The sequence below is a fragment of the Rhinatrema bivittatum genome, chromosome 1 (genome assembly GCF_901001135.1).
Source record: "Rhinatrema bivittatum chromosome 1, aRhiBiv1.1, whole genome shotgun sequence".
NCBI classification, from domain to species: domain Eukaryota; kingdom Metazoa; phylum Chordata; class Amphibia; order Gymnophiona; family Rhinatrematidae; genus Rhinatrema; species Rhinatrema bivittatum.
The window spans coordinates 598,774,136-598,794,399 of NC_042615.1; the positions used below are offsets into that span (position 1 = coordinate 598,774,136).

General features: G+C 39.9%; 1 protein-coding gene across 5 annotated transcripts in view; it reads left to right on the forward strand.

Annotated features, from left to right (window-relative positions):
* ZNF608 (zinc finger protein 608) overlaps positions 1-19,588 on the forward strand; it is a 332,629-nt gene extending 313,041 nt beyond the window's left edge. For 4 of the 5 annotated variants that reach the window (XM_029619572.1, XM_029619599.1, XM_029619563.1 and 1 more), the window contains 5 exons: positions 630-1,044; positions 12,285-12,460; positions 14,378-14,525; positions 17,413-17,494; positions 18,616-19,588. In XM_029619572.1, the coding sequence (XP_029475432.1) occupies positions 630-1,044; positions 12,285-12,460; positions 14,378-14,525; positions 17,413-17,494; positions 18,616-18,622 (828 nt within the window). In that variant the 3' untranslated portion in view covers positions 18,623-19,588. Of the gene's footprint in view, positions 1-629; positions 1,045-12,284; positions 12,461-14,377; positions 14,526-17,412; positions 17,499-18,615 lie in introns of those variants that run through there. The other variant, XM_029619590.1, reaches the window with a different exon arrangement.
* The last annotated feature ends 676 nt before the right edge of the window (positions 19,589-20,264 follow it).

The following is a 20,264-nucleotide window of genomic DNA, read 5'->3' on the forward strand; positions in this document are numbered from 1 at the left end:
ATACACATTCAAATAGCATACTTTAACACATTTTATACGTTGATGTTAGCTAACACCTGTTATTACATAGACCCCCCCCCAATGTTTTCTTTAGTGCCTCCTTAGGCACTAAAGAAAACATTGGGGGGGGGGGTCTATGTAATAAGGCACTAAAGAAAATCCCAAAGAGAGCAAGTGACCTAATTCTCAATCTATGGATGACAAAAAAAAAACCAAAAATGATGATCAAAAGACTCCTGTGATTTGGAAAGACTCACAAAGTACCCAGGTGGCAGTTTCCTCGCCAATAAGTCAGCATCAGTCATATATATTCAGCACATACACACTTACCCTTATACACAGATGTATGATCCCAATAACATGAACAGCACAAATATACCAGTACGGTATTTATTTTCCCATTTTAAAATATTTGGCGCAGAATAGTATAAATTTTGTTAACATTTTCACTGTGTGTAGATCAAAGTGAAATAAATGATAATATTTCTATTACATTAGCTTGAGTTAATGAACAATCGCCGTCAGTCTAGTCTCAGATGTAGTTTTGGTTTGTGTTAAAAAATTATTGAGTTGTATTAAAAATAAGACCTACAGTTAAAAATGAACTAAATCTTTTTCCCTGTAACTAGGACTCAGATTCAAGAACATGGCATCATTATGTGTACCAGCCAAAATATATGGATCAACAGAAAACAGAAGAATTTGAACGGGAGAAGAAGTTAAAAGAAGACAGTCCTAGAAAAACACCTAATAAGGAAAGTGCCATACCCAACCATTCTGCCTCCTCAGGCACTAAAGAAGATTCCAAAGAGAGCAAACGCCCTGATTCTCAATCAATGGATGAAAACAAAAACAAAAATGATGATCGAAAGACTCCTGTGAATTGGAAAGACTCACGAAGTGCCCGTGTGGCAGTTTCCTCACCAATAAGTCAGCATCAGTCATATATTCAGTACTTGCACACTTACCCTTATACACAGATGTATGATCCCAACCATCCTGCATACCGTGCAGTATCTCCGGTTCTAATGCACAGCTACCCAGGTATGTAAAGAGCATTCCACAGAAGAAAAGCTCTGTGAACTCAAATGTGGATGAAACCTATATTTCAATATTGGCTGACAGAAATGAGTACATATTAGTTCTAGGAAAAGTTCTATAGATGAAACCAATTTAATTCAAGATGGCCCTTTAGGAATAGAGCTATAGTATCTACAGCCTCTAACAATCTGCTTTTGTTATTACACTCAGTTTATTGCCAATACAAATATTCAAAGGCAATATGGGTACTATTCTTTTCAATCAAGAAGGCTTAAATGTCCTTTATAATTTTCATTCATAGAGATGAATGAAATGAAAAAACTGTTAAACAAAAGAGGCAGTTTTCTTTGAAGACAAGTAGTTTACTGACCCACACTGATAGGTCACATGATTACACTCTGCGCCAAACAGATTCTACCACAGCTTTATAGAAAGAGCAAAGGCCGTTCTCTGCCCAAACATGTTAGTTCCTGCCCTGCAGCTCTTCTCAGCTCATTTTTGTCTGCTGAGACCATTGGACATATCCTTTCTTCTGTGGCATCGGAATTTGGAAAGTTAATCTTTTTCTTCTCTTTTTTTCAGGCTTTTTGTCTTAAAAGCTCCTAGATTGTCTTAGTTACATTTTTTAGTACTTGGTTTTTACATTTTATTCATCAACATACAAAACCAGCCCCCTTTTATTTCTTCAGCATTGTTTCGCTAGTATATCATTGATCAAATATATTTTCATTTCTTTTGTCAAGTTTTCTGAAAAGGGAAATGTCTTCATTTGATTTCACCTCATCAATTTTTTCACTATGTCCAAAAAGTTGGCAAGTAGCTTTAATCTCTATCCTGCATGTAAATGTGAGAAGTTCATTATTTATTTATTTATTTATTTAACACTTTTTTATACCGACCTTCATAGTAAAAAACCATATCGGATCGGTTTACATAAAACAAGGGTATAACTGAAGCAATAAATAAAAGTAATTAACAAGAGAAGTGAATAAGGTAAAGTTACATTTAACAAGGAGTAAAAAACTTGGGAAGCTTAAGAGCTGGAAGAAAGTTAAAGGCAAAAGGTAATTAAAGAAGCATAATACAAAAAGGAATTTGAATTAGAGCAAAAGATGCTTTAATCAGTTTAATCATTACTCACCATCACATTCAGGGTCATTTATCAAAATGGGTTATGGCGTTAACTCATGCGATAGTTATCGCAATATGCAGTGCGAATGCAAATTTTACAAATTTATTCAAAGGGGCAGGAATTGGGAGGAGTTTGGGTGGAACCAATTAAAATGAGGGGCATTATCACACTGTGCGATAGTGTAACGCACACTATTGTACATGCTTAACACTGGAAATAATTGCACCTTTTTACCTGGCGTTAAGTAGTATGATATGCCCGAAATGGCTGAAACGCAATTTGCGATAAATATCACAAATTCTGTTTCGGGCATTTTTGGCCATGGGGGGAGAGGAGTGGAGTAGCAAGAGAGAGAGAGCCTCTGGGGTGGCATACATAGTAGTCAACTATTTATACTGCTATAGGAGGGCTAGCTAGTAACTCGAGGTGAGGGTTTGGTGGTGGTTTAGGGTTTTAGGCCAGTTTTACATGCAGAATGAGATGTACGAACAGCACAGTTGACCTTGGTGAAAATTTGACATGATTTGGAGTGAGGAAAGTCACACAAAGAAGAGATTTCTACAATGTGCTCTCGCCCTAGCTTGATGGACTACTATGAAAGCCTTATAAAGAGTCTCTCTCTCTCCTCTCTCCCCCTCCCACCCCACCTCCCCCTGTCTGGGCACTTTGCTATAAACTACCTATACGAAGTGACTAAGCGCACGGCGCAGTAACTGAAATTATCATATCCATGCCCCTTTTCCTTATCGCGGGCGTTATCCATGCGAAAAGTATTGCATTTTGATGAATCTAGGGGATAGTTTGCTACAATGAAATTGCAGATCTACTATCTATAGACTCTCAAAATCAGCAATGGTACCTGAAGATTAAGGGTAGCCATCATAACCCCAGTTTTTAAAAAGGGTTCCAGTGGTGATTCAGGAAATTATAGACCAGTGAGCCTGATATCCGTGGCAGGAAAAATGATTGAAACTATTATAAAGAACAAAATTACTGAACATATAGCTAAGTCATAGTTTAATGGGATAAAGCCAATATGGATTTAGCCAAGGGAAGTCTTGTCTCTCCAATCTGCTAAATAAAGATGTGGATAAAGGTGAGACAGTTGATATAGTATATCTGGATTTTCCGAAAACATTTGACAAAGCATGTCATGAGAGACTCTTGAAGAAATTCATCATGGGATAGGAGGCAATGTTCTCTTGTGGATGAAAAGCTGGTTAAAAGATAGAAAACTGAGAATAAGGCTAAATGGTCAGTTTTCTCAATGGAGAAAGGTGAATAGTGTAGTGCCCCAGGGTACACTGCTTTTTAACATATTTATAATTGACAGGATAAGGCGATCACATTTCCTGTAGCCTAGTGTTTAGAGCAGTGGGCTATGACCCAGGGTTCAAATCCCACTGTCACTCCTTGTGACCTTGGGAAAGTCATTTTACCCTCCATTGCCTCAGGTACAAAATTAGATTGTAAGCCCTGTGGGGATAGGGAAATACCTTATAGTACCTGAATGTAATCTGCTTTGATGTATACTTTGAAATGCCGAAAAGCGAGATATAAATTCTAAATAAATAAATAAAAATAAAATAAATCACAAGAAGATTGTGAGAAATTGCAAAACTGGGCATCCAAATGGCAGATTACATTAAATGTGGACAAGTACAAAGTGATGCATGTAAGGAAGAGCAACCCAAATTGCAGCTACACAATGCAATGTTTTCCCCAGGAAAAAGGATCTAGGTGTTGAAATCCTCTTCTCAGTGTGCTGTAGTGGCCAAGAAAGCAAATAAAATGCAAAAGTATTAGTAAAGGAATGGAGAATAAAATAGAAAATATCTCAATGCCTCTGTTTCACTCCATTGTGTGACCACACCTTGAGTATTGTATGAAATTCTGGTTACCACATCTCAAAATAGATATAGCAGCATTAGAAAAGGTGCAGTGAAGGGTGACCAAAATGATAAAGGAGATGGAACTTTTCCCTTATGACGAAAAGCTAAAGAGCGTAGGGCTCTTCAGCATGAAGAAGAGACCACTGAGGGGGGACATAAGATAAAAGTCTGTAAAATAACGAGTGGAGTACAATGGGTAAACGTGAATCAACTGTTTACTTTTTCTGAAAGTACAAAGATTAGGGGACATACATTGTAGTTACTAGGTAATGCATTTAAGACAAATAGGAGAAAATATTCTTTTTACTCAACACATAATTAAACTTCGGAATTTGTTGCCAGAGTATGTGGTTAAAGCTGTTAGTCTGGCTGAGTTCAAAAAACATTTGGACAAGTTTCTGGAAGAAAAGTCCATAAACTATTATTAAGATAGAATGGGGGAAATCCATTACTTATCCCTGAGATTGGTGCATTGAACAATCCTCCTATCAGTATATTAATGCTAATTCAGGTCCACTGCCATGAATATTAAGTCAAAGTTGGACAGGGTTTGGAGTAGGAATCAATTTTTTCTCCGTTGATAAGCAAACATGAATTAGCCATAACATATTGGTGATGTCATCCAGTGGCACTGAAATGAATCCAATTCTCAGAGCTCAGTGAAAACTTTGAGCATGCACTACAATTCCCATGCATGAACACTGCCTCATGAGTGTCTGTTTTTCTTCTGAGCTACCACATGGACTTGTCCCAGTCTCTCTCTTGCAATTTTATTTTTGGCGTTAGCACCCTTTTACTGCCTGATTGCTTCAAAAAAATTGTTGCCACTTTCTCAGCAGCCCCGTAAACAGAAATTGTAAGTTTTAAAATTAAAAAAAAAAAACAAAAAAAGTGATGAGTATGGAAAAGATCCTCCTTCGGGAGTGAAGCATCATTGAACACTCAGCAAAAGAAATTAAGATGGGAACCTTTTCCCTCTTGCTCCCACAAGCAGGTGAAAGCTTCCTCCTTGGCGCCTGTTCCTGGATCCATTTTGGGTCAGGGGTTGAGCATGGCACAGAAGCCTGTGTCGCTGGGCGAGGCATCAAGAAGAGCAGCTAAGCAATGAGTGGGATACTCTTCAGGGCATAGAACTCTCTAGAGTGGGCCCCTCCTTGATGCCAAGATAGGATCGCCTCATCAGCATAGGTCCCATCATCATTCATAATGTGGAAGATTCCATGCTGCTGAGCCATTTATTTTACCCAGACCCGGAGACAAACTGGGCATTAACCATGTCATCAGCATGGAGCTCATATTCCAGGGTGTAGTTTACACAGACAGCGCAGTATGCCAAGATGGTCAGTAGTGATAGAGCAAAGCACCTAGGTACAAAAGCTCGAGTCCTTTTGCTGGTGCTATGGCACGGAAGGAGATGTTGCTGGTGCCATCCATGGACCAAGGAGCTGTTCAATGGGACTCATTGCAGCTGGAGCAGAGTTCCTCAGAACCAGTTGCTGTATCAGTGGATGCAATTTCAACAGCACAGTTCCTCCTCTTTTATCGACTGTCCTCAGTGAGGATAAGCCGATCTCAGTCCCTAAAAAAGGATATCTCTCCTCTAGCTCTTCATCCAGTGGGAGTCTAGCTATCAGAGCTAATGAAAACATTTTTTCCTCCTTTAAGTCCTGAAGACCAGAGAGGCAGATTAAAACTTATAGTGTCAAAAAAGAGGAACTTTTTCCACATAGGGCCGCCACCCAAAATCCTGCACTGGTCCATACATCTTCTTAAGTGTTTCCAGCATTGGGAGTAAGTCCTTGCCATGAGATGGTGGATTCTCCTCTAGAATTGGAAGGAGAAGAAGTGTGATCACTTCATTCTGCTAGATCCTTTCAGACATTTCATCCTTGGACCATTGGAGAACACCTCCTCTTTCACCCTCATCATTGGAGTCCTTGCTAAGTGTTCCCCTCTGGTTGGAGGAAGAGGAAGAAAATCCCACGGGAAACCTTCAGAACCCTTGCCAGACTTACCACAGTATATCTCTCTTTTGGAGGATCTCTGCTATTCCAGGTTCTTGGATAAGCTGGCAAAGATGCTGTCTGTGTTAGGAAAGATAAAAGACCTGAGGACAGATTTCTTTGGGCTTCTTTAGTTCCTTTAATCTCCAGCAGACTCCTTGGTTATTTCAGTTCACAAAGTCCTCAAGGACCTGCAGATGAGGATATGGCCGATGCCAACATCTTGCCTTCAGTGGCCCAGAAACTGGACAAAAGTACAGAGTCCAGGTTACCCTCAGTTTGGGGGTAGTACAACTCCTCACCATTCGATGTTGGTAGAATCTACATTCAAATGTGCTAAGCACACTATGACCAGTCCCACACATGTCCTGGAAGGATCCAAAAGCAGACACTTTTAGGTGAAATGGTCTTCCCAGGGATCCATGCTGAGTGCCCAAATTGTGACTCACCAGCTCTACATGGTGCAGAATTTAAACTGCGTGCAAAAGCTAAAGCCTTTAATGGAATCATCAGACCCAGAGCAGGCGGACGTCTGTAAAGCAGTGGAGGAATATTAGAAATACCTCATCTAGTCCATTACTGATGCTTTTAATACCAAAATCAGGATTTTGGCTGCTTCAATTAGAGCTCAAAGAGCCAAGAGGATGTGCATGATTGTGTTGCAGATTTTCTCTGCACAAGGGACAGCTTATATGATGAAAAAGTTCAAAAGACGGTGACTCTCATTAAGGAGCATCAATCCACCCTGTGGTAGGGAACCAGCTACTTCTGCCTGACGCCAGTATTTTTCCTATAAGTGTCCATTCTTCCAAAGATGTCCTTTCCACTCTTTTCAGTGTAATCAAGCTTCTCTCACTCTGTAGCAACTGTCTGCTTTAGGTTGACTGAGGGAGAGGCATCAGCCAAAGGCTCAAGTAGATTCAGCCTAAGCCCAGGACTAGTTTTTGACAACTTTGAGACCTATCTTCTCTGGTGGAGAGAACAGTTAAGGCCTTCCTCCTGCAGGGTCGTCATATCACCAGGGACCAGTGGGTCCTGAAAATTGTGGCATATGGTTATAGCTTATGCTTCTCTTGCCTTCCTCCAATACAACGGATTTCAGTCTTCAGCTTAGATCATTCAATCCCAACTCTTGCTGGAGGCAGAGATACTCCTTCAACAGAAGGTGGTCAAACCAGTCCCTTTCTTAGGAGTGTGCTCAAGGTTTCTATTCCTTGTATTTCCTAATCCCCAAAATATCAAGAGCCTATTCTAGAGTTATGGAAACTGAACAAATTGTTGGCTCTGGAGAGGTTCAAGATAAATTCCCTCTAGATGACTCTCTTTTTTTCATTCTGCTAAAGGAAGTTCCTTAAGTTTGTGGTGAGACACCCACTACCAATTCAAGGTGCTCCCCTTTGGCTTTTCTGTAGCCTGAGGGTGTTCACAAAATGTCTTACAGTTACGGTAGCAGAGTTTCCACAGCAGGGAGTCTACATGTTCTTATACCTGGATGACTGGCTAGTTAATGTGTCCTTCCACCATCAGAAATTCTGGAGTCCCTCAAGAAGACCATATGGCTCTTCCAGTCCCTGGATTTCCTGGTTAACTCTGCCAATTCAAAACTGCTCTGGCTCAAAGAATTCAGTTCATAGGAACCTATATATACTCACTTCAGGAGAAGGCAGCTCTTCCTATTTAATTATGAATGTACTTTGTAACCCTCCCAGAACTTTGGAGGGTGCAGGCAATAAATACTTCTGAATAAATAACATAAATAAATATGCCATTCAGTAATGGAAATCTCTTTGGAGATATGTTCAAGAAAACAATTGAAGACCACCAGTCTACTCTTCAGGCTATATTCACTGCTACTCTTCACATCTTGAAGGTTTCATAGTGGTTCACCAAGGAAGCACTTTTTTCCTCGAAAGAAATGTTTTCTATGCTCTTCTTGCCTTAAGACAATAGATCTCATGCTCTTGTCATCAAGACCAAAGGAACTCTCTTGTGGCCATCCAATAAAAACCAGGGATGGATTTTTGAATGTCACCAAAGAAGATAGCCAGAACACCATTCTCTACTTCAGAAAACCTCCCTGCAGGGGGAGAGTTGATTGCTTTTTTTTTTTTTTTTTAAACAATTGTCCCATTGTAAACTCAGATAGCTGGGCCATCCAATTTGTAAAGGATTTGTAAATCCATCCAAATTGCCCACTCAGATGTACATTAAAGTTCACTGAACACCAAGACCTGATCAAGTTGGATATCTCTTCCCTGTTGCAGGCCAAAGTGGTTGTATTTTTCACACCACAGGAAAGAGAATGGAGATTTTATTGCAGGGACTTCTTAATCCCCAGAAAGACAAAAGTATTCTATCCCATTCTGTATCTAAAGTCCTTGAACAAATTTCCTGAATAGAGAAAAGTTCAAGATAGTTACATTGAGCTTTGTCATTTCCCTCCTGATCATAGGAGGCTGTCTGTGTTCTCTGGATTTGCAGGAGGCATCATCTAGATAGAGATACATCCAAGTTACAGAAAGTATCTCAGTTTTGTAGTACATAAACAGCACTTCCAGTACCACATCCTGCCTCTGTCTTAGCCTCAGTACCTCAGGTATTCACAAAACGCCTTTTAGTAGTCACGGCATTTCTATGCAACCTGGGACTTTACTTATTTCCACACTTGAACAATTGACTAAATCAGATTGAACTAAATCAGATGAATCCATGTAGAGCACCATATATGTGCTGCAATCACTGGGGCTTGTCATCAACTACCCCAAATCCAAACTGAACTCAACATTCCAAATGGAATTTATAGGAGCTCCGCTTGACACAATTTAAGTCATGGCTTAGCCTCCTACCAACAAAGTCAATAGTGGCCATGGTTGAAAATGTAATTTAAAGTCAACAGACATCTTGATCCATATTGAAAAATGTTGGGCCTTATGGCTTCCACAGTTTATGTAAATTTTATGGAACATTTCTATATAAGACAAGTCCAGTGGACCCTAAAGGTCCAGTGAAACAAGCGATTCAGCAAATTTGTGTTATGGAAGAGCTTTTAGACTGTTTTTGTGACCTTCTTATTCCAGTGTGATCTGGAGTTTATGCTTTCAAATTTCTCCTCATCAAATTGTTTTAACTACAGATGCTTCTAACCTGCCCTGGGGAAAGGGAGCATATGTAAAGGGCTTCAAATCAATGATCCTTGTTCTGTCCAGGAAAATAGTTTACACATTAACATAGTGGAGGTATGGGTAGTTTTGAATCCACTAAAAGCTTTTAGTCATTTCTCAGTTTTTAAAGCCATGTTACTGACTGGAAAAGAAAAGATCCTGGTAGACAAGCTCAGTCAACACCTGGACACACATGGATAGCTCCTTTTCAGGATGTAGCAAATGGAATCTTCCTTGTGTGTGGGGCAATCCAAAATGGACCTGCTTGTAACTGCCAGACAAAAAAGTATCATTCTTCTTTTGCACGAGGAGGTGATCATTATATTGGGGGTTGAATTTTCTGTAAACACATTTTCCCATACCTCTGGAGGCTAGAACCTTAAGACTCAGAAGGAACCAGAGAACTCTGATCCTCATAGCTCTCTTTGACCAAGATAGATTTGTTTTCCACTTCTTTGGGATTTGCCCCTTAAAAAGTTAAACAAATTGAGATATTCCCTAAGTCTGATCTCACAGAACTAACAAACTTCACCCCAAATGCAGACTCTGATCCTTTCAGCCTTGATGTTGAAAGGAAGATAATTCAGTCTCTCAGCATCTCCAAAAAGTTGTCTAAGCTCCTTTTATCTTCTACCAGGTTATCTTATAGTTTTAAATAGACAGTCTTCCATCTGGTATAAGGAAAATGCCCTAGACCCTTTCTCTTATCCTACACAAAAACTGTGCAGGAGGTGGGTAAAATAGCAGCAGTCACATAGCTTTGCTGTTTTTTGGCACTCCATGCATATGGATGTGGGAAGGGCTCTGGCTTTTCTTTTCTTTGGGATCGTAGACAGCCCCAGTGTTTTTCTAGTGCTGAGCTGACTGATAGGTGATGGCGTGTAATGGTAAATGAAACCTTCTCTGAAGAGGAGTGCCTCGGGGATCAGTTTTGGGACAGATTCTGTTCAATATCTTTGTGAGCGACATTGCAGAAGGGACAGAAGGTAAAGTTTGTCTATTTATAGATCATAGTAAGATCTGCAACAGAGTGGAAACACCTGTTGCAAGGAGTAGAGAGAATGCAAAGTGATTTAAGAAAGCTTAAAGAATGGTGGAAGACTTGGCAGCTGGGATTCAGTGCCAAGACCTGCAGATTCATGCCTCTGGAGTGCGGTAATCCAGAAGAGCAGTATATGATGGATCAAAGACTAATGTGCACAAACTGGGAGAGGGACCTTGGGGTGATAGTGTCTGGCGATCTGAAGGTGGCGAAGCAATGTGACAAGGTGATAGCTAAAGCTAGAAGAATGCTGGGCTGCACAGAGATGAATAACCAGTAAGAAAAAAGAGGTGGTAATAACCTTGCACTGGTCCTTGGTCAGTCCTCACCTGGTATACTGTGTTCAGTTCTGGAGACCATATCTCAAAAAGGATAGAGACAGGATGGAGGCGGTCCAGTGAAGGGTGACCAAAATGGTGTGGGGTCTGATTCAGAAGATTATGAGGAGAGGCTGAAGGATCTGAATATGTAGACCCTGGAAGAGAGGAGGTGCAGGGAGATATGATACAGATCTTCATATACCTGAAAGGTTTTAATGATGCACGTTCCTCAAACCTTTTCCGTTAGAGAGCAAACAGTAGAACTAGCGGTCATGATACGAAACTCCAGGGGATGATGACTCGGAATCAACGTCAGGAATTATTTGTTTGTGGATGCCTGGAATGCCCCTCCAGAAGAGGTGATGAGGACAAAAACAATAAACAATTAAAAAGGGCATGGAATAAACACTGGATCCCTAAAGGCTAGAGGTGGAAATTAAGAAAAGGGTGCATGACAGCAACCTGCATGGAGCGGCAGCTACTACCCCTAACAGAAGGCATTGGAATTATTCTCTTTAACTATTAGCTTACATGATTTTGTCACAATGGCAGCATCACTCTCCTATGGTGGGGAGAAAAAGGAGAATTGGACTCGGATGACAGACAACGCTGGGCTCTGACTTTTATGGTCTGGGATACTGACACGCAGACATTAAGGAAAAAGTGCAGGACTGTTTCTACAGACAAGTCCAAAAGCAAAGCATGTTCAAGCAGCATTGCATGAATTACCAAGAAGCCTGCTCACCCTGTAAAAAAATGTCACTAGCAGTAATTTTCTTAGGGTTTTTATGGTTGCTTGGTTTCGATTATTAATATTACTACACTTAAATTTAAGGCTTGGGGGTAACCTGCACAGAACAACAGTTAATACCTTAAGAAACTTGCTGGGCAGACTGGATGGACTATTTGGTGTTTGTCTGCCGTCATTACTATGTTTCTGTGAGTCCTCTCTGCCACCTGATGCATCCCCTTCCCACCACTTTTTTTTTTTCGTGCTTTTCCTCCAGAACTTCTCAAAGAACCTGCAGCCCACAGCCTGACACTGCCATTGGATGGGTGCACTCCTGCCACTCTTCCCAGCAACCAACGCTAATGCAATGGTTGTGTCCCCACTGGCTGCACAGCACCACCAGCGTTTGTTTTTCCCTTGACCTGTCAGGCAGCCCAAATGGTGGGAAGCGTTGACCCACCTTGAGGGGGGCATGTTCCTCTGCAAAAGCCCATTGCCTCAGGTACAAACTTAGATTGTAAGCCCTCTGGGGATAGGGAAATACCTTCAGTACCTGAATGTAATCCACTTTGAAGTGCTGAAAAAGTGCGAAAAGCGGAATATGCATCTAAATAATAAATATCCAAGTCAGCCACTGGCTCACTGTGGCTCAGTTACTCTTCACTTGAGTGGGAAAGGAGGAACTCCCCCACTCATCCTCAACCTGAGTTCCAAGCAGGAACCTTTCTTCACCTCCCCAACTGGCCCACTTCTAGTCCATTAATATAAACTCTGGCCCATCACTGAAATGTTTAAAATTCCTGTTAAACAGTTAGATTTAAGACAATTTTAACTGCAGAAATGTTTTGAATATTGATTCCCATTGCTGTTTCTTTTGTATTTTGTTCCCTCCTTCCCCATGCAACTTAGTATTTGTACCTGGAAATTCAATAACTTAATATGCCATTTTATCTGTTATCACAGGGGCCTATCTCTCTCCAGGATTCCATCATTATCCTGTTTATGGGAAGATGTCAGGAAGAGAGGAGACTGAGAAAGCCAGTACCAGCCCCAGCATCAATACCAAGTCTGCCACTGAATCTAAAGCACTGGATCTGCTACAGCAGCATGCCAATCAGTATCGCACCAAGTCTCCTGCTGTAAGCTATCTTCTAGTCCTATTCAAGAGTAGTGTGTTTTCAGACTTTGACAGAAAGATAACCAACTGCCCACAAAATGCAGACTGCTCTGGATCTGAGAACTTAAATTGAAGGTGCCATCTTTGCATTTTCATCATCCATCAACTGATTTTAGAACATGAGTGCTTTCCTAGTGTAACTAGGAAATGCCAAACTTACAGTGGATATATGCTTGGATGTTTTATGCCCAATGGTCTGTCCAAGCAGAAATATTGGGCCGTCAGTGATGCTATGGCCTGCTTCAGTGTTTGCACGTGTGAAAAGCACCGTGTGCTTTCCAAAACTGCTGTCAAGAACCATCCCTAGAAAGATGAGATTTCAGTTAAGCATCCATTCATGCACAAAATTTTGCCCGCATGAACAAGCTGGCCACAATCTAACACAATTTTATCATTTAAAATCAAATAAGAGATGAACAGTGAGATATAGTAGCATTTTTTCCACTTTATTACTGTTGAAATGTTATGCATACCTAACCACTTGAATCTGCTTGTTTCAGTAAAAGCCATGACACTGCTCTTAGATAAGTCAGTAAGCCTGGTAATGTATTGTACACAATATAAAGTTACAGAAAATGTTATTGTGTTGCTATTAATTTAAAATTAGAAAAATGGTCTATTAAAAGCGGTTAAGTACTAGAGCAGAACAACATGAAAAAAGAGGCAGGTCTCTCTCAGCTCATCCAGCACATTGCTTCTTTGTACACTTATCAAGGCATTTTGCACCAAGGTACTCTACCTCCAGGCCTCCTATATTCTGAAGTTTAACAGATTAAGAAACAAATGTTTGAGGGGAAAGAAAATAATTGTATGTGGTCATTTAAGTGTTCATTTCTGCAGAAACATTTTACCCACAAAACCTTTTGCTTCTCAGTCAGTATGTTTGTGAGCCAAACATGCCCAAAGATACTGTCATCTAAAGCTGGATCATACTCCTTAACATATTACTCCAAAATGGCCCGAAGACTTTGGTTGATTTTCTGTACCAGCTAAAATGCCCCACTCCTGTTGAAACTGAGAAGAAACTAAAACAATATTTTCTTTACCTGCTGTCCCCTTCCCACAAAGGCAGCTGGCTAGCCAAGCAGGCTGCTCAGAGAAATATACAAGTTTTATGGACTATTTAATTAGTTTTAATTTGCAGCTCTTTTGCCAAATAGGATAGTTTCTTAAGAAGGCTAGGGAAATGAAGAAAGAAAGAGATAAATATATTTTCTATAAAAAAAAAAAAATAGAAATGTTTAACTATTTTGATTTTTAGAAAATTCTGGAAATGACTTAAAATAGTGCTAATTCCCTCTAATGGCAAGAGTTGTATACTTTGACATCCTTTATTTACAGTGACTTTAAGTCAAGTAATTACATCCTCCCTCTATAACTTGCATTTATAACTTATGTATTTATTTTTGTTGAGAAATGTAATAAAGTGTACTTCAGAAGAATAAAACATAGTTTAAAACATTTGCATAAATTATGTAGAAGCTGTCCCAAGATAATTTCAAGCTATTAAGGATATTTTAAATTATGCTTATCTGGAGGTGGAGAAAGTTTGTTTGTCTATATCCTAAATAGATTTACCACCAAGAGTCATTTTATCAAATTCTGTGATCAAAAATACATATTTAAGGATCCCATCCACTACAAATGCTCAGTTGTCATTTAGAAAAATACTTATTGAGCTTATTGCTCATGTAGAATGTAGTTCCTTTTCTGCAGACCTTTTTTATTTAATAAATGTGCATTTCCTAGATTTTCACACTGAAGAAACCAGCTCACCACTATTCCTGTTAAAGACCTACTTGTACTGTATTAATTGTGGGCATTAAGTTCCTAATGCTTGAAATAATTGGTATTAACATTTTTTTTTTTATTCTTTCAGCCTGCAGAAAAAGCCACAGCTGAACGTGAGACCGAGAGGGAGAGAGATCGTCATTCACCCTTCGGCCAGCGGCATCTTCATACACATCATCACACACATGTTGGGATGGGTTACCCACTAATACCAGGCCAATATGACCCATTTCAAGGTGAGTGTTGGCTTCCACTTTTAGAAACACTAAGGCAAGGATATTCACCGTCTGTTTAAAAAAAAAAAAAAAATCAGAATCAGAAAATCCCTTCTTAAAATAACCAGTACCAAAATTGCAATAAATAACGATCCTATTGAATAGATTTTATTGCTGGTTGGTTGTAACTATATTGTTTCACATAAAAGCTAGGGATTTCATGGTCCCAGAATAGTAGAATGCAATGTGCCTTTTTCTAGAAGCCAAGTTGCACTTAACTCTGACTTCTTAACTTAAATAGATTTTGAGATGTGAATGAGCTGCCCCCAACCTGAGAGACCAGTTGTCTGAGTCTCTCAGGTTGGAGGCGGCTTCATGCCCCTTGAACTCTGTCTCCTCCACTTCTAATTTCTGCTTCTGCTCATCCAGCAGTCACTCCCTCTTGCAGACCCCACTCCTCTTTTCTAGTCTTCCAGCTGAGAGGGGATTGGAGTTTGGTCCCTTCCTTATCTGAAGCTTCACCCAGGGGGTCTTCCATTTGCTTCTTTTCCTCTGGGTTTGGCTCCACTGTCTGTGTTTATGCCCTGGGTTGTTTCATCATGCTCCCCTCTGCTGCAGGTATGTGCTCCATCACCACCTTTCTTTGAGTACAGTTTCATTTTTGGCAGGAGCCACATAACTCCCCTTGGCGGACCAGAAAATCTGCGATTTTGTTCTCCTTGCCAGGCCAGTGCTTAACACAGAAGTTATATTGTTGTGGTATGAAATACCATAACATGATTTGAGGATTGGTATCCTTTGTAGCATGGAGCCATCAGAGAAGGGCGTGGTCAGTAAGTAACGTGAAGGTCCATTCCTGCACATAATGGGGTAGATTTTTAAAAACTGTGCGATCGCGTACTTTTGTTTGCGCAGCAGGCGCAAACAAAAGTACGCGATTTTATAAGATACGCGCATAGCCGCGTGTATCCTCTAAAATCCTGGATCGGCGCGCGCAAGGCTGCCGATTTTGGGCAGCCAGCGCGCCCTTCCTCTACCTAACCCACCCCCCGGCCCTATCTAAACCCCCCCCTTACCTTTGTCCGTAGATTTATGCCTGCGAGAAGCAGTGGTCCGGCCCGGAGGCCTGGACCACGCCCACGGGCCGGCGCCACGCCCCCGGTCCCGCCCCCGAAACGCAGCGTCATTGGGTCCCGCCCCCGACACGCCCCCTTCCAAAAATCCCGGGACCTTCGCGCGTCCCGGGGCTCTGCGCGCGCCGGCGGTCTATGGAAAATAGGCGCGCCAGCGCACAAGGTCCTGCTCGCGTAAATCCGGGCGGATTTACGCGAGCAAGGCTTTTAAAATCCGCCCGAATCTGTCTAAAGTTCATTTTGCAGCAAGGTACTCCACCATAAGACGTTTTATTCTTTAGGAGTCAATTTCTGACTGATATCTAGGATAGCGTACTTCTTATATTCCATGGCTTGAGCCAACACAGTCCTTAGTCCTATGACCAAGAAGTCTTTCTCTTTACACTACAAATATTTTTACAACATTGACACTTGGGTGTACTGGTTCATTGCAGATGAGTTGTAGTTGTCCATACTCAGCTCCTTGCACACTCAATCTCTTCCACTCCTGATTCTCTTCTTGGATATGTAGCTTCTGCATCTGCTCGGCCAGTATGGGTGCAGCAATTTCACCTTGTCTGCACAGCCTTCCCCTCTCTCTGGTTCTCCTCTACTCCTCCAACTGGGAGTGGGTTGGAGCTTGTCCCTCCCTTGCCTAAAACTGCATCCAGGCCTCTCCCTTTTCCTTCCCTGCCATTTTTTCCCTCTGCCTTCGGCTTCACTGCCTATGCTAGTGCCCTGGCCTGTTCTGTCATGTTTCCCCCTGCTGCAGGTATATGCTCTGTCATGCTGGATCTTTAGCTTCAAAGCTGCTGAATTGCTGCGTGTTGTAATCATATTTACAATGAATATAGCAGGCATTGGTAAAAATATTCATTTTTACAGACCTACAGTTTATTTTCACTCACTTTTGTACTTCTATAATGGAATTAGAAATGGATTCTGCAGGAGAGTATAGTATACTACACCAGCATTTATGGAAATAATATATTGGCATTTTAAACCAAATCATTAGATTGCCTCTATATTTTTTCTAATTTTAATTGATCTCTGATGTGGTATTTGATGATCACTATTCTTGAAGGCTGCTGCTTCCTATTCATTTTGAATCTCAGTAACTCAGGATGCTACTGTGTTAATCCTTATCAGAATGCATATACAACAGTGAAAACATGGGAAATTGATACAATAAGAAAATGTACATATTTTATTTTTATTAAAAGAAAATGTTAAAATTTAGTAAGTCAAAAACAATCACAGTGATATGGAAAGGCGGCTGTAGGTATAAGCCATACTATCCAGACATCAGGTAGTTAATAAACAGAAGTAGTACTGTTCTCATGTTTAGTGCCCAACATTCATTTTATTAAGTTGAATTTTGGAATATTTTTAAATTGGATCAATGATTCTATGTGCCTCCTAAAATGCATTGTTTTATTCTTGTAACTTGGTTTAGCTTTTTATTATTTTTTTCTTGATTTCATTATGTCTGCTTAATTTCATAGTATCCCATTGATGCAAAGCATTTAACAGCATGTAGTACTGTTCTTGCAAATTGTACAATAAAGATGGACACTACAGGGAACCTGTTTTGCAAGAATATTTCTGATAATAGATTGTCCTCAATGTTTTGTTTTATTGTGGAATTTTTTTTTTGTTAAAGGAGGCATACTTACCCTATGTTTTTATTATTTGTGATGCATTAGTTCTAAGTCTATGAATAGAACCCGATCTTTCTGCAGCCTACAAAATCTCAGAGGCATATTATATGCACATTGTTTTTATTTTTCCATTAGGGTTGACCTCTGCTGCCCTTGTTGCTACTCAGCAGGTGGCCGCTCAGGCATCTGCATCTGGTATATTTCCTGCACAGAGAAGGTAAATACCATGTACTCTTAATTATATTCGGAGATGTCTTAATCCTGAGAAGCATATGACTGTATCATCAGTAGTCTAACAGTTTGTATTAATGTAATACTGTGTACTACTGTAAAAGTTTTGCCTTTAAAGATCACCAGGTGATTATTGACTCTAGTAACAATGATCTCATTTGTAAAGCGAGTAGAATTTGGAATGGATTCATTTCATGTTTATTTGACCTCTCATATTTATCTCTCCTATAACATATAGAGAGGTTGATAGTCAAAGCTTTTGAACACGCAACTTTGGTGTTACACGCACAAAAGTTGAGGATTTTTTTTTAATATTTCCTCCTACGAAACAAATACATTTTGTATGCACAAAATTTATCCAGACATAGAGGTGTTACTGGAGGCATTCTGGGGGGAAGGCTTAACTTTATCTGGTGGGCATGCATATTCGGTAGGGATGTGCATTCGTTTTGAACGAATGCGCAATCCGCAACGTATAGGTCCCTATTCGTTGCATTTGTGAGTTCCCGAAACGTATGGCGAACCCCCACGAATGCAACATATTATTAACAAATAAAACCCCCACCCTCCTGACCCCCCCCCCCAAGACTTGCCAAAAGACCCTGGTGGTCCAGCAGGGATCCTGGAGTGATCTCCTGCACTCGGGTTGTCGGCTGCCAGTATTCAAAATGGCGCTGATAGCCTTTGCCCTTACTATGTCACAGGGGCTACCGGTGGCGTTGGTTGACCCCTGTCACATGGTAGGAGCAATGGACGGCTGATGCCATCTTGAGTTCCTACCATGTGACAGGGGCCGACCAATGGTACCAGTAGCCCTGTGACATAGTAAGGGCAAAGGCTATCGGCGCCATTTTGAATACTGGTAGCCGACGGCCCGAATGCAGGAGATCGCTCCAGGGCCACCGCTGGATCAGCAGGGACTTTTGGCAAGTCTTGGGGGGGATTCCTGACGCAGTTCTGTTATTTCTCTTCAATAAAAGCGAGCAATCTAGGTTTATAATTTACAAAATAGGCTAATTTTGTGGATTTTTGGTCAAGGATTTTTTTTCTGTGTTTATGTATGTTGGTTTCAGAATCCAATGATCAATATCTGATGTTCTTTTGCAGGGAATAACAAGATTGGAAATGAACAATGTCATGTGACTGGATCACATGGGAAAGTGCTTTATTACAGACATCAGTTCCATGGTGTTTATTTCAAATGCCTTAATGGCAGGCAAAAACCAGTCATGTCATTTTTGTAAATTACAGATTTTATAACAGAGTAACAAATGTTGCTGTAATTAGACTTCTGTATATATATATATATATAAATATAAATATATATATATACATATTATATAAATATAAATATATTCTTTACTTTTTGTATCAGTAACCAGGCTCGCACACACAGGGTCTGCTGCTAAGTTGCAAACCACACAGTAAAGGAAAATGCTATTTGTCATGTTTGGAAAGTGTTAGCCACAAATGGCTGTTTGGGTTTTTTGTTTATTTTTTATTTTTTAATTGTAAATAAATAATGTTATGTATTAGTGTGCTTGAACCTTGCATACCCTTCTAATATTGCCCACAAGCCCTCAGAGAGGTTAACTGTGATGATGACACTTTGGTACAATGTAGATGTCTAATTGATGGCTCCTCTTAAGATGCATCAGTGTAAAATGTTACTGTATTCACTGTTTCCTTGTAATTGTGTATTGTGAAGAATATACATTTGGAGGGCATGGGGTTGCCAGTACCACAAAAACTGTGTTGTACATAATGTATAGATTTAAAATGGGGAAATAATGAGCATCTGTGAATAATAAAATGTCTCTTAATAATCTTGAATGGCAAATAACCCAATAGCCTGCGTACCAGAAGACATCTGTGATTGTTCTATTACTTGAATAGTCCTACAGTCTTATTTTAATGTTTACAATTATCCAGTTTTAGAAAAGAGACTTTAATGCCATTGCCTGGTTACTTGTTTTATGCTGTAATCTAGTTTATTTTATGTAAAATGTATATTGAATGCTTTCTTTTTTTATACTTGCCTTAATAATTTGGCAATCAGAATAAAAAAGTTGTTTTTGTACTTTGTGGCCTCTTTGTGAATTTTTAATGGGTTGATCTCTTGACAACTTATTGCTAAATGAATTAGAAAAGGTTTTGGGAGCATAGACCAGACATTTTCAATTCAGTCCCAGTTTCAGGATATCCACGATAAATATCCAGAAACAAATTTGCATGCATTATCCGCATTGTGTGCAAATCGATCTCATGCATATTCATTGTGGAAATATAATGGAAATATTGCACAGAAATTTAATAGGATAAATGATACAGAATCTTAATCAACTTGCTGCATTTAGATAACTTTAGGTATTGAATTAAAATATCACTTTCCATTATCATGCTGTATAGTTATCAGTTACATTTATTTTTTTTTATAGGCAAATATAGACATTCCCTGTGAAAGTTTGTCTGATTGCAATTGACATCAAAATTACTTAGGCAATAGAAATATACTGATGGCTGGTTGAAAACTTAGCAATATACATTATATTCATAACGCCAGTTCTTAGAAGCCAAATAAGACAAATCATATTTCCTATTAGTGAATGTTAGATCTAGCCAACCAATGATGCCCATATAAGAAATATTTGTGTGCCCTCTAAACCTTGCCTAAAGATTATTTCTGCTTAATGGACTTGCATTCTTGTAAACATTCAGTGCAACTATCTTTTCTATTTATTTCCCTTATTTTCTCC